Raw genomic sequence first — 12911 nt, forward strand, 5'->3', positions numbered from 1 at the left:
TACAACCCGATGGATTGTGTGTCCTTCAAACACACGCAAGCGGCCACGGCGCTCGCCAGTCAGGTGAGATGACACACACACTGTGAGCACGCCGCCGTAACCATGGCAACGTTTGTCAAGCAAACGGCATGTTGGATGAAAAGCTGGAGAAGTTGAAGAGGGCAACACATGCACACATTTGGTCCAGCCTCCGCCCACGCTCACACACTCACTCGCACTCGCACACGCACACGCACACGCGTGCGCAACAGGGAAGTGCTCCATTTCCAAACGTTACATAACAGCCTGTTGTGTCGTACTGAGCTGCTCGCATCTACTTTGTCAGGACATCAGAAGGGAAGACGTTGAAACGAATGTCTTTGAAAACATTCAGAATGTCACAAACGTTCTTTTTGTTGAGCAGGTCAAGTATAAAAGCAACCGGAACCAGAGATTGGAAGGTTCTTCAGATCTGCCCAACCTCTTGCAGCTGGAACACGTGCTGCACGCCAGCAAACTGCAGAGTAATGTACGTACACGTGGACTAGCAAAACACTTCACCATGGCTGCATGCTCACTGCGTGTGTGTGGCGTCAGGTGGAGTATAAGAAGAAGCACGAGCAGCACAAGGCTCAGTTTCATCTCGCCCTGGACACGGCTGAACAGCGCCACCACAAGGAAAACGCAGTGCTGCACAGTCAGGTGACACACACACACACACACACAAAGCACGAATACACACGTAGCCGCATTCGCGTGCACACAGCACCTGACATGCACGTGCGCTTGCAGGTGAAGTACCGCGAGGAGTACGAAAAGAACAAAGGTCGCACAAGTGTGGAATTTGCCGACACGCAGACGTACAAAGTGCTGAAGGAGGCGCAAAAGATGCAAAGCCAGGTGAGGCCGCAAATAATTGAGGCCACCTAAGCTTCAGAAGGCAGAACAGCGACAACGGCGACAACGTACAGGAAGTCGAGAGCGGGGCTTCACCAAGTGCAAAGAGGAAGTCACGTGTGCCTTTTTTTTTTTTCAGCGCCAGTACAAGCGTGACTATGAGGAGCACGTAAAAGGGAAAGCCTTGGTGGAGGTGGAGCAGACGCCAGAATATCTGACCGCTCGCCAGGCCACCAACCTGCTCAATGAGGTAGCGCGCACACGAGCACACGTTTTAGCAAACAGAAATTTCGAGTAACGTCGATGACGCGTCCCTGTAGAAGGAGTACAGGAAGGACCTGGAGCAGGAAGTGAAGGGGCGGGGCTTATCGGGCCTGGGTCTAGAGGACACGCCCGAGCTCCTAAGGGTCAAACAGGCCAATCAGATCCTGAACCAGAAGGAGTACCAGAAGGACCTGCACACACAAGTGCTTGGCAAAGGGATGCGGCTCAGCGCCGACGTCCTGGAGGTCCGACGGGCCAAAAGGGCCTCAGAGATCCAGAGTCAGGTAAGCGCGTCTCGCCAGTCCTCACTGGACCCGTATCACGCTGGGTGTGTGTGTGTGTGTTCAAGTTCTACACGCGTGTGTGGGTCACAGAGGACCTACAAACAGACGGAGCATCTCAGGGAGAACTCATATGGGACCATCACCGACACCCCGCAACTTGTTCATGCCTCTTACCTCAAAGATGTCTACAGTCAGGTGACGCCTCTTTGCTTTTTCTTGCTATGAGTTCACCCGTGTGGCTATCAGCCCGTATAGCTCTCTGTCCTTCTCTCTCATCATTCCAGAGGAAGTACAAAGATGATGCCGAGCGTCTGCGAGGTCGCTACAGCGCGCCGTCGCTCACTCCCGAGATGGAGCGAGTGAAAGCCAATCAAAGGCACATCAGCTCGGTGAGATCGCTCACCTTTGCCCTCCGGTCAACACTTTGCCTCTTGTGTCTTTTCCACCGAGTGCTCGTGCCGCCTGTCGGCCGGCGGTGTGTTTTGGAGCCCAGAATGCGCGCGTGAATCTGACTCGCTACCGCCCCCTAGATGCACTACTCCTGGGACTCCAAGCTGATGAGAGGGCTCATGTCCTCTGTCACTGAGACGCCAGAGATCATCCTCGCGAGAGACAACGCCAAGAAGATCAGTGATGTATACACACACACACACACACACACGCATTTTAGGTGACACTTGGTTTAAGAAGTTTGAGAAACAACAATGTTGTTGTGCGTTCAGGTGCAGTACAGAGAAGAGGTGGGCTGCGGGACCGCCGTCACGGAGACGCCTGAGATGAAAAGAGTCCGGCGCAACCAGGAGAACATCAGCTCAGTGAGCATGCACACACACACACACACACACACGCACCCCAGATGTCCGTGACCATGGGTGTGCGTGTTTGCAGGTGAAGTACCAGCGTGGGCTGCAGGAGGTGCGGGGTCGCAGTTGCACAGAATTGGACACCCCCGAGTACAGAAGGGTCAGGAGGTCTCAGGACTCGGTTTCCATGGTAGCGACCTGCCGGTCTCGCTTGTGGCGCCGACTAACAGGGCACTACGTGTGGGAGCGTGACACTCGTACTAACTGATGACCACGGACCACCTCAAGACGGGGGGGGGGGGCGTGCGTGTGTGTGTGTGTGTGTGTGCAGGCGTGTGCGCGTGTGTGTGTTTAATAAAGGTTTGAAACCAAATGTCCTTCTTTTATTTGCTCACTGACAAAATGCACCGATCGTGTGTGTGTGTGCGTGTGTTTGTCTCCACTTATATTAACAAATTGTTCATATTTTGGCTTCAATTTTATTTGCATTTTTTAATCTTATTTTGTGGGTGTGTCCAGCAGTCGCATTTTCATGAAAACGACCTTTGATTTACAAATATTTATTTTTTGATTTGGGATTTGTTTTGTGTGACCAACACTAGTAAGTTTGCAATTTCACAATTACTTTTGGGGATTTTGCAGGGGTTTTTTTTTATCACTTGTCTAGAAATTAAAATATTTGGTGTCTAATTTGAGTTTTGCAAGTAACATTTTCATCTGCAATTTCATTTTGTAAAGATATTTTTCTTTATTTTTGGTGTCTAGCACTAGTCCTAACATTGACGTGTTTTTTTTTTATTAAAAATGTGTGTTCACGACTCACAATAGCACTAATCTTGACGTTGAATTAGTTGAGGGATTGATGTAACATGCATTTCTTTTCCACCGTGCAGGCCAAGTACCACGAGGACTTTGAGCGCGCCCGCGGTCGAGGTTGTACGCCGGGCCTGGACGAGCCCGGCACGGACCGCTACCGGCGGGCCAATCACACGATGACCGACGCGGGTCCCAACCAGATGATGGACATGGACAGACGACCTGGCGGCATCATCGTAGGTCAGCAAGCTCAATTTATTCACATCGCTCTTTGCATACTTTGTCATCGCTCCCGGTGTGGACCGTCCGGTGGTTGTTGTGGCGCGGACTCAATGTTGTTGCCGTCATCTTTTAAGACCTGAAGGTGTGGAGAACAGATCCGGGCTCCATTTTTGACTTTGACCCTTTGGAAGATGACATCCAATCCAAGAGCCTCCGCCGGATGTCTGGTAGAACCCAGCCCTAAACCCCCTCCCAGCCACATTGACCTCCCCTCAACTAAAAGAAAACATCTCACTTATGCTCTTCTAAAATCAATCAGCTGACACCAAAGCCGGCCTCTTCCATTTTCACCAGACTCATTTTCACACCTCGTGTGTGCTTTCCTAATTTATTGGTCTTCAGTGAAACCCACAATAGCATGTTGACAATGTACTAACCAGACTGAGATTCAAACCCAGGAGCCTCAGAACTGTGACGCCACCACGCTCACCACCCGACCTCGGCATTACGCTTAACGACTGACAATCACCTCAAATCAGTTTGTAACATCGGCTGACGCCATCCATCTTGTGTCCATTGTTGTTGACCTTTGCCTCCTTCCTGTGTTTACGCGCCGGGTGGCGCCCCCTGTTGTCAGAGCGGGCCGAGCGCAGGCTGAGCAGGCCTCAGTCGCGGCAGTCGCACAGCTCGCTGACCTCTGACCTCTGGGACCGCAGCAGCTGCGACACGCCGGGTACATGTCCAGCGTGTGCGTGCACCCGCTAATCACGCCGTCATGTGACCGCTTGGAAGGAAGGACACGCTTTGAAATTGCACGTCTGATTGCATATGAATGAACATCTTCAATATTCAGAGCAAAAGAGTCGTATTGTTGATGTAATTGTGGTTTTTGAAATGACGACCTCGTCGGAGGATGAGCTAGGTGACCAGATTCACACAATGCTGCTAAAACATTATCAAACATTGATTTTGAAAGAAGAGGTACAAAGAAATTTAGAAATGATATTCTGACAAAAGTAAGCAAAGAAAAATGAATAGATTTGAATGACTCAATCAGGTTTGTTTGACAATTTAAAGGTTATTGGTAGCAACTGATAGTTGTTCTGGTGCTGAGCCCCACAACATGACCTCATCACTTCTATTTTGTGCGTGCGTGCGTGCGCGCGTGTGTGTGCGTGTCTCACAGCCCCGGTGCTTCCCGGAGCGTACCACCAGGGCGTGCACATGCAGCCACAGCCTCAATATCACGGCTACATGCATCAAACCAGCATGTCGTCTGTCCGATCGGTCACTTCGCCACCGCACTCGTCCGCCATGGTGAGTGCGCCCCCCTCAGGCTTTCATAGCATTTGCCACCCCTGATGTAACCAATGTACAGAAAATGGGGCGCCTTTCCTCACTTCAACATGTATTGCCATCAAGATAGTACCGAGGAACTACGTTGAAGTGAAGGGGAAAAGCTTCATTTAGATAAAAGTAGTGCCTTTTCAGGGTTCATTTTCATTAATCTATATTAAAACTGAGTTATTCAGCGAATAAGGGAGGATAGGTTTCAGAAATATTGTGATATGCGGGAATAAGATTTTCACGGTCGTCACGTGCGTGTGAAATGTTAGCGTGAAATTTCGTGTGTGTGCCTGCAGCGTGTTTTCCGGGCGCTGTACGATTACGCGGCGCAGGACCACGACGAGGTCTCCTTCAGGGACGGTGACGTCATCGTCAACGCGCAGCCCATCGACGAGGGTTGGATGTACGGCACCGTGCAGCGCACCGGAAAGTCTGGAATGTTGCCCGCTAACTACGTGGAATGTTGCAACTAGGCTCCATCGATCCGCGGGACGCGTTTGGTTGACTGCGTGCGGATGTTTATGCGTGTATTCTTGTTTTTTTTCCTCCCTCCCCCACTCTTCATTTACATGATCAATTGATCACACAACATACTTTGGAAAGTCTGTCTTTGTATTTTCTATGATTGATATCAGAAATGCAATGACTTTTTTAAATATATTTTATTCTTTTCTTTGAATATGGATCATATGAATTTATTTCCATGTACTCTTCATCTTGGATTCACATTTAATCGCATGTTATTTCACTTTATATCTCACCACCGAGTATTGCTGTGCCCCATATGACACGCACGCGCACACACGCACGTGCACACACGCCCACACACGGTCTTACAGGAGAGAAATAAAGCCACATTTCACAGCACAAATATGTCTTCTCTTTCTGAATAGCAATTGAAATTGCTGTACACTGGGTCGGTATGAATGCACTGGAGTTGTTTTTTTTATTATTAGGAATTAAATGCTAAACATTTCAAAGATATTTACCATGAAAAATGGAAGAGAAGAGAATCTAAAAAATATATATACATGAGTTCAGTATGCAATATTAAATGGAAAAAATAGAGAAACGTGTGAATGATAAAACAGAAAAATATTTTAAAATGGATGGAAAAAAATAAGATAGGCTCATAGCAATCAAGCTAGCTAGCGACCAGTCAGTTGAACCTGTGGTGTGGCTCCACCAGGTGGCGGTAGTGCCCTCACATGCTACTTCGCTCGTCTCGTACCCAAGAAGAAGAAGAAAGCTCGTGTAACGGTTGTCAGTGTGAGCGTGTGAACGTTTGTTACAGCGTCTAACTGAGCGCGTTGATTTGACGTTCAACATGATGTCGTTTCTTCCCAAATTTCTTCTGTTGGCGTTGTTGGCTTTCCCGGCGCATGTCGTTTTCAGAGGTTCGTATGTTTGTCACCTTGTTTCACCGCGACGAGGACAAACGAGTGACGTTCACCTTTCTGAGCGTTAGCTTAGCCTAGTTTAGTTTAGCCGCTTCCACTCCATCGAAGGCCATTGATTCTCCTCCATTTGACATGCGCCACATGAATGAAAACATTCTTCTGACACCATCTCGAAATCGTGACTTTGTAAAAGATTGTCTCGCAGTTTGTGCTCCAAATTGAAATAATTTTGGACAATTGTGCTCTTGAATTTCTTCCGCGTCCTTAGACTGACGTGTCCTTCGTGCTTGCTGCAAGCTAAGTGGTTTGATTAGCTTGCTAATACAGTTTGTTCGGTTAACTTGTTAACCCCCTAATAGTGATTCTAAGAGTAGTAATAATACATTTAAATATAATTCCACTCCCCATACTTGTGCATTGTCTTTCAGAGCTCCTTATTAACGACAATGTAACAAACCCAAGTACATGACAACTGCACAAAATTTCACTTGGCATTGCTCTCTTTATTTTGTGAAATCTTTGACCCAATATAGTCCCTGAACAAATCCTTAATGACTGCTCTCATGATACGTGTTATTTTTTCTTTTCAAATAGAAGATTTAAAGTGATCATCGGAGTAAATCTTTAATTTGTATGGGAAAACATGTTTGTAAAACAATCCCATTAAAAACAGTTGGTGTTAAAGTGGCAACTATAATTTGTACTATCCCAACCCACCACTTTAGAATGCCTAATCTAGACGATGCAATCAGCAGAAAAGTGCAAAGTTTGTCAGTGAAGTTGTTTCAGCATTGCGTCACTCCACTGTGCACACACACTGAGCGCAAGTGAGTCAATTTGGTTTCTTTACCAATTAGCACTGAGATGACTTACAAAGTAAAACATATATAATCCCAACCTTATATTGGAAATACAAGAGAACAATCCAAAATAAATCTGTTAGTGGAATTTCTGCCCTATTAGGCAGAGAAGAGTCCTTTGAAAAGGCAGATCTTGGCTCAAAACCTAACTTTGAAACTAGTTTTGAATTGCCCGTACGAGACATGAAGCAAAAAATGCAGCGACCTAAAAATGTGAATAAAAGTGAGTGGCTTCTGAATGTGTGCGTGCAGGGCCGCTGGTGGGCGCCGCCGTTTCTAAAGATGACGACGTGATGGAGATGGAGGAAGACGTCGTGGACGACGGGACGGCCGAGGACGGGGCGGTTGATGATGACGAAGACGACGAAGCGGAAGTAGAAGACGACGAGAACACGGAACTAGTGAGATGAGCGAATTCAAACAAGATGTAAAGAAAAGAAATGTAGTTTAATGTCGCGTTTGTAGATGGAAGAAAAGGAGGAGGATGAGGAGGAGGAGGCGTTGGTCGGGGAGATGAAGGCGTCTCCTTATGCGGACACCACCATTCTGTTTGTCAAAGGAGAAGGTCGGTGGTCCGCCGTCGTTTGTGGCTAATTGTAGAGCATCACCTTGAGCTGCTAGCTTAATGCTAACATCGGAATTAGCGTTGCACCAGTGAAGCCCGTCCAATGTTGCGTTTCAGACTTCCCTGCCAATGACGTTGTCAAGTTTCTGCTGGGCTTCTCCAACAAAGGTTCTGAGGACTTTGTGGTGGACTCCCTGGACGCTTCGTTCCGATATCCGCAGGTAAGACCCGCCACGGACTCAAAGAAGATCGCCATCCTCGACGCCCTTGATGTGTTGTCGTTCTTGTGGGCGGCGTCAGGACTATCAGTTCCACATCCAGAACTTCACGGCGCTGCAGCTTGGCACGGCGGTGCCGCCCGGGCGCCAGGCCACCTTCGAGTATTCCTTCATCCCGGCGGAGCCCATGGGGGGGCGCCCCTTTGGCCTCGTCATCAACCTCAACTACAAGGACGCCAACGTGAGTGGCGGGCGTCGGCCAAGCAACGCGCGCTGTCAAGTGACCAAAGTTTCGCCTGCAGGGGAACAACTTCCAGGACGCCGTCTTCAACCAGACGGTCACCATCACTGAGAAGGAGGACGGACTCGACGGCGAGACGTGAGATGAGTCTCGCTATTATGATGCCATTTGAAAGCGTTCAAAGGAAAACGTTTGCCTAGCCACCTGTCGCCCTCTCCAGCATCTTCATGTACATCTTCCTGTCCGGCCTGGGCCTGCTCGTCATCGTCGGCCTTCACCAGCTGCTCGAGTCCAGAAAGGTAGCCGGAAAACCCGCCGCAAAACACGACCGGCGCCTTGTGCGCGTGAACGTGTAACGTTGGCGTATGTGCAGAGGAGGCGTCCCGCCCCGAAAGTGGAGATGGGAACCTCGAGTCACAACAACGTCGATCTCAGCTGGATCCCGCAAGAAACTCTCAACCAGATCAGTAAGTGCAACTGCACGGGCCACTTTTCACCTCTGCTCTACTCGGAACGCCACTCTTCTTTTTTTTTTTTTTGGGGTTCGGGGTTTGGCGCCTTAGTTTGCACTCTACTTTTCACTCTATCGTGCCCTAAATTCAACTTTTCATTTTCCTTGCCTCTACTCTTCACCCAACTCTCCCTTCTATTGTACTTTTCTACCTACTCTTTCTTGCTACTCTTTGTCTTTGAGCAGAAGGTTTTTTTTTGTTTGTTTGTTTTTTAATTGTAGCTTTTTTTTTTTTTTTTTTCTCCAAGCCGCTTTCCATGCTGTACAGTGAATGTTGGTCTGTCGGGAGTTGTCACCTTTTCCCTCTCTCCCTGATTGTACTTTTCTGTGCATGAGGATCACTCACTTTCTTGTCTGGTTTCTCTCGCCGCTTCCCGTTTCCTGTCACGCCTTCAGTGCAGAGTCGCAGAGGTGAGGCGTTGTTGCATCCACGATACCCCAATCATATGTAACAAATGTGCTGTCACGTTCGCCTACAAATCACCGGTACGCACCATTAAAAAAAAAAAAAGTGTGAATGAAATTAGCCACCTTTTTGGCGTTCTGAGTTGTAAACAGGCGGAAATTCAGCAAACTTCACCCACTAAATATTTATTTTAATAAGCAGGATGATAGTGATAGTCCATAAAGTCTTGAATATCTTAAAACATAACCGTTCGATCCCTACATGGAGTTTTATCATCAATTTTTCACTTGCATGGATTTGATCTGGTCTGTTTTCCTCAGACAAAGCGTCGCCCAGAAGGTCTCCGCGCAAACGTAACCACAAGCGCTCGGCGGGGTCTGACGAGTGACGGCTCACGAGCCACCGGCGTACCAACATGATGACAAGGGTGAGGACGGCAACGCCAGACCAGGACCAGAACCGCCAGTGCCAACGTGCCAGACTATTTGGGTTTTTCTTTTGTTCTGTTTTTTGTTTTTTTCTCCAAGACACTTTTTAACATGCAGAACGGTTGTGTTGACACTGATGATGAGCAAGTTGATTATGGAAGAAGTTCAACTGCTGATGTCGTTGTACTGAAGAGCTGAAAATAGATTTGGGAACTCTTCCTTGGGAATATTTTGGAATAAGCCAGAAATGGACATAATTCATGGTTGGCTCTTATTAGATTTGTATTTTTTTTTTTGGGGTAAGTCTTAAGTTTTGTACCATTTGAGTCAGTCAATCCATAAATAAATAGAGAAATTTAGTCATCTTAATTCCCTCAAAACTTGACAGGCGAAATGGTTACGCTTACCTGAATGATATCCTTAAAATGCTCTCAGTTCCCCGAAATTAATTCGTTTACAATTCGGTATCGTTCATAATTGCCTGGTTTTAATTTGTTGTGGGAATTTACTGGCTAGAAATGTTCCAGTGGAATGTTCGCAGCTCGCCACTAGAGTGTCAAAGAAAAAGTTCAATTTTCTTAATTGTTTATGTGACGCACTGACAATTTGATGATGATGTCATTTGTTTACTGTCGTGCACAGAAGCATAATGTGGGCTAATTTATTGGAGAAACATTTCTAGTGTGGGTGGGGTGTAATGTTTGTTTTACCACTAATGGGTGACACTGCTGACTTGCATTTTTTTTTCAGAAGAGGAGTAAAAAAATGAACTTTGATCTTTGTCCAGGGCTACATTCATGGATTTTTTTTATTTCCTTTTTAATGTCCAGCAAATAAACATTGATTTTATTTGCATCTTGTGTTACTTCATTGGTCGTGACTTAAAAGCAATAATTATCTTTTTTTTTTTACTCCTATTTATGGTCTCAATCTAAACCAAGCGCCTTATTATATAACATTGTTTCTTCAATTTTTTTTGTGGAGGAAATGTCTATGGTTGATATGTCGTTAAAAACGGACCATAGCTATAGCATTTAATAAAAAGAAACGAGCTTATATATTAAAGCATATAAGAAAAGTTGGTCAATAGCAAAACGTTAAAAAAATACCCTTTGTATAGTAACGTACAAAAAAAACAACTATAAAAATACTTTTTTTTGCAGGCTTGAGGGTTTTTTGTTTGTTTTGCGCAGTACTTCTGTTGTCCATCAGGAGGCAACAACAATTGTTATCAGTACGCTGCCATTTGGCAATCATGATCGTTTTCTTTAAAACTTTATTGACTCAATTAACAAACAATTTAACAATATCACATATTCACTTAAAAAAAAAAAAAAATCCAATTGATAGATGCATTGTGTTATTAAATAGAATAGTCTTAACAAAACGAAAGTGTACAGACAGCTCATCACTTCGGATGAGGTTGTCACGTCACATCAATTAGCCAATAAACGTGAGCTTGAGAGTCTGGAGAGGCATTGCTTATGCAATTATGAGGAGTAAGCGAGAGCCGGGTCTCTAGTTGTCATGACAACCTAACGAAAGCCGGGCTTGCCATTGGCTAAACCATCTGTCAACTGAATGACACATCTGCCCCTAAAATTATACCACGGTAAAAAATACGCTGTAGATGATTTTGTCGTTCTAGATCCTGACAAAAAAACAAAACACGCAAAAACAGCCAGATTTAAAGTAAAATAAAATGCACAGTGTCTTAACACATTACGGCTTCCTGGTGGTTACTTCTTGTCACGTTATATCCAAAAGTGACGCCTTTATATCTTGTCACACCTTTCAAAGTTTTACCAAAATGTCACAATTTAAAACACGCGTGAAAAAGAAAGTTGCCGATGCGGAATTGTTGCGTGTTCAAGAGTTTCCTCTTTCTGTCCGCAGGAATTATTAGGATGTCATTTTGCGCCCTCTGAAGGCGGTAAGGTCGACCTCCTCCACGCCTCGCTGCCATGGCGACGGGACAACAAACACACTTGAGAGAGTCAATCATCACACGCGCGCGCGCACACACGCGCAACCCTTAAAAGATGCCGAATGTGTGAATAGTTTGTTAAATGGAATAAAAATAGAACGAGGTTTGCTATGTTCATCATTTTCACAGCGTGTCAACTCAATTAACGTAGAAAAAAATCAGGTTGCATTAATAGGAACGAGAGGCAACGCGTACTGTGGAGTGGCGTCACAGCGAGAGGCCTCGGGTTCGATGACGACGACCTCCCTGCGTTTTCCTCAAAACATGTTTTCATGCTTGCTTCACTGTGCCTGCCGCCTGGACGTTAATTGACTGGCGACCAGGCCAGGGTGTGCATAACCTCTCGCGGTACTCAGCGACTGCATTGAAAATGATTGCCCGCCGTAGAAATATTAGTAGCAGGCAGTCAACGCTAGGGGGAGACTGCTGCACACTTGATACAGTTGCACGCTGGGACGTCAACGTCGTGCTTAAAAATGAACAAAACTAAAGAAGAAGCTTTGGCAACCCTTTTAAATGTCGACCAAATGGGTGAGCTGAATTTCAAGTCTTTGCTTTAAAATGTTTACCCCTCCCAAATCATTTAAAAGTCTTTAACATTTGACACCAATTTAAAACAACGTTGCCTAGTTTGTCCAATTTTATATTGTTTAGTAGTTTATACTTCTTCCTCCACAGTTAGCGAGTACAACTTACTTTATATAGTTAGCTAGTTTATAGCTTGAGGGTTTTTGTTTGTTTGTTTGTTTTGCGCAGTACCATTCATCCTAACCTATAAGTCCAGCTAGTGCATCCATTTGACAAGTTTGTTACTTTATGCACTTTTGATGAATTTATACAAATATAGACACAATTACGTAATTTATGATAGCCTAGCAACTCGCAACTATTTTAATAAGAGGCTTAGTTTCCATCGCTTTATTACGATAACAGTACATAATTTCGAATTGTCATTGCAGAAAATGCACAGACAATTGGTTAAAAAAAGGGAACAAATGTTTAATTGTCTTACATTTCCAACTGTCTGCTTTCAAGGAGAACTATGGGAATCGGTCAATATTTACTGTTGAGAGGCGAAAATGCAGATGATTTGGACAATTTTATGTTAATTAATGTCTCATAAATGTTTAATCGATGATCAACATATTTGTTTTAATTAAATGATTAATAATTTTTCAATTAATTGATTAATTCTTGTACCGCTAATTTATATTACTTTATAAAGAAAGTCAGTTCCCCCCTTTTTAATACCCCTTTAAAATATTTGCCACTTTACACACCCTTAGAAAGTTGCGACACACTTGGACAACTTTATCAGCTAGCTTTGGACTTCTTTGTACGCATACTTAGCTAGTTCATTGGAACAGATGTAGATGACGTCACATGCACGTGTTCATCGTACGATACTGTAGCTAGATAACTAGTTGTATCGACAGTTGTCTAGTTTCTCGCCAGTTGGCGAGTGTTTACATTTTGCACTTCTTTAATTGTTGAACGTTTTGACAGTGGGTGTGAGAGGCTGTGTGTTGTGACGTCAAAATGTAGAAGCGGGACTTGATTCGCGCTTGTGTGAGTGCAAAGCGTAACCTCGCGAGAATAGCCTGTTTTCTCGTTTACTCTCTCTCCCCGTCTCTCTCTGTGGTCCAGGGGCAATCAAGCGTCCTGGGTAGGATGTTGGTGTTC

The 12911-nt window shown here is 45.3% G+C and overlaps 2 protein-coding genes across 8 annotated transcripts in view; both read left to right on the plus strand.

Moving 5' to 3' along the window:
- Positions 1-5483, plus strand: part of LOC148318722 (uncharacterized) — a 17838-nt gene extending 12355 nt beyond the window's left edge. For 5 of the 6 annotated variants that reach the window (XM_088282490.1, XM_088282493.1, XM_088282492.1 and 2 more), the window contains 14 exons: positions 1-63; positions 404-508; positions 577-681; positions 772-879; positions 1016-1126; positions 1197-1424; positions 1515-1619; positions 1709-1813; positions 1955-2059; positions 2147-2239; positions 2313-2417; positions 3121-3283; positions 4452-4582; positions 4909-5483. The exon at positions 1-63 is cut by the window's left edge and continues 33 nt beyond it. In XM_088282490.1, the coding sequence (XP_088138616.1) occupies positions 1-63; positions 404-508; positions 577-681; positions 772-879; positions 1016-1126; positions 1197-1424; positions 1515-1619; positions 1709-1813; positions 1955-2059; positions 2147-2239; positions 2313-2417; positions 3121-3283; positions 4452-4582; positions 4909-5085 (1704 nt within the window). In that variant the 3' untranslated portion in view covers positions 5086-5483. Of the gene's footprint in view, positions 64-403; positions 509-576; positions 682-771; positions 880-1015; positions 1127-1196; positions 1425-1514; positions 1620-1708; positions 1814-1954; positions 2060-2146; positions 2240-2312; positions 2418-3120; positions 3284-3399; positions 3493-3902; positions 3999-4451; positions 4583-4908 lie in introns of all 6 variants that reach the window. The other variant, XM_088282495.1, reaches the window with a different exon arrangement.
- A 358-nt stretch (positions 5484-5841) lies between these two features.
- Positions 5842-10096, plus strand: ssr1 (signal sequence receptor, alpha). 2 transcript variants are annotated; one of them, XM_088283527.1, is made up of 10 exons: positions 5842-6009; positions 7125-7273; positions 7338-7437; positions 7555-7658; positions 7738-7896; positions 7958-8034; positions 8117-8195; positions 8270-8363; positions 8804-8818; positions 9134-10096. In XM_088283527.1, the coding sequence occupies exons 1-10, from the start codon at positions 5940-5942 to the stop codon at positions 9199-9201; spliced, it is 915 nt and encodes a 304-aa protein (XP_088139653.1). In that variant the 5' UTR covers positions 5842-5939; the 3' UTR covers positions 9202-10096. The 2 variants fall into 2 exon arrangements, with proteins under 2 accessions (XP_088139653.1, XP_088139654.1); XM_088283528.1 differs by lacking the exon at positions 8804-8818.
- The last annotated feature ends 2815 nt before the right edge of the window (positions 10097-12911 follow it).

The sequence above is a fragment of the Idiotropiscis lumnitzeri genome, chromosome 19, assembly GCF_059441095.1.
Source record: "Idiotropiscis lumnitzeri isolate Australia: NSW breed Sydney's pygmy pipehorse chromosome 19, RoL_Ilum_1.0, whole genome shotgun sequence".
NCBI lineage: Eukaryota > Metazoa > Chordata > Actinopteri > Syngnathiformes > Syngnathidae > Idiotropiscis > Idiotropiscis lumnitzeri.

Bases quoted from the DNA above. Each gene is read 5' to 3' on its own strand.
- ssr1 (XM_088283527.1), top strand. From the start codon at position 5,940: ATGATGTCGTTTCTTCCCAAATTTCTTCTGTTGGCGTTGTTGGCTTTC. The intron at 7,274-7,337 runs GTGAGATGAGCG...TCGCGTTTGTAG, and splicing joins ACGACGAGAACACGGAACTA to ATGGAAGAAAAGGAGGAGGA. The intron at 8,196-8,269 runs GTAGCCGGAAAA...GCGTATGTGCAG, and splicing joins AGCTGCTCGAGTCCAGAAAG to AGGAGGCGTCCCGCCCCGAA.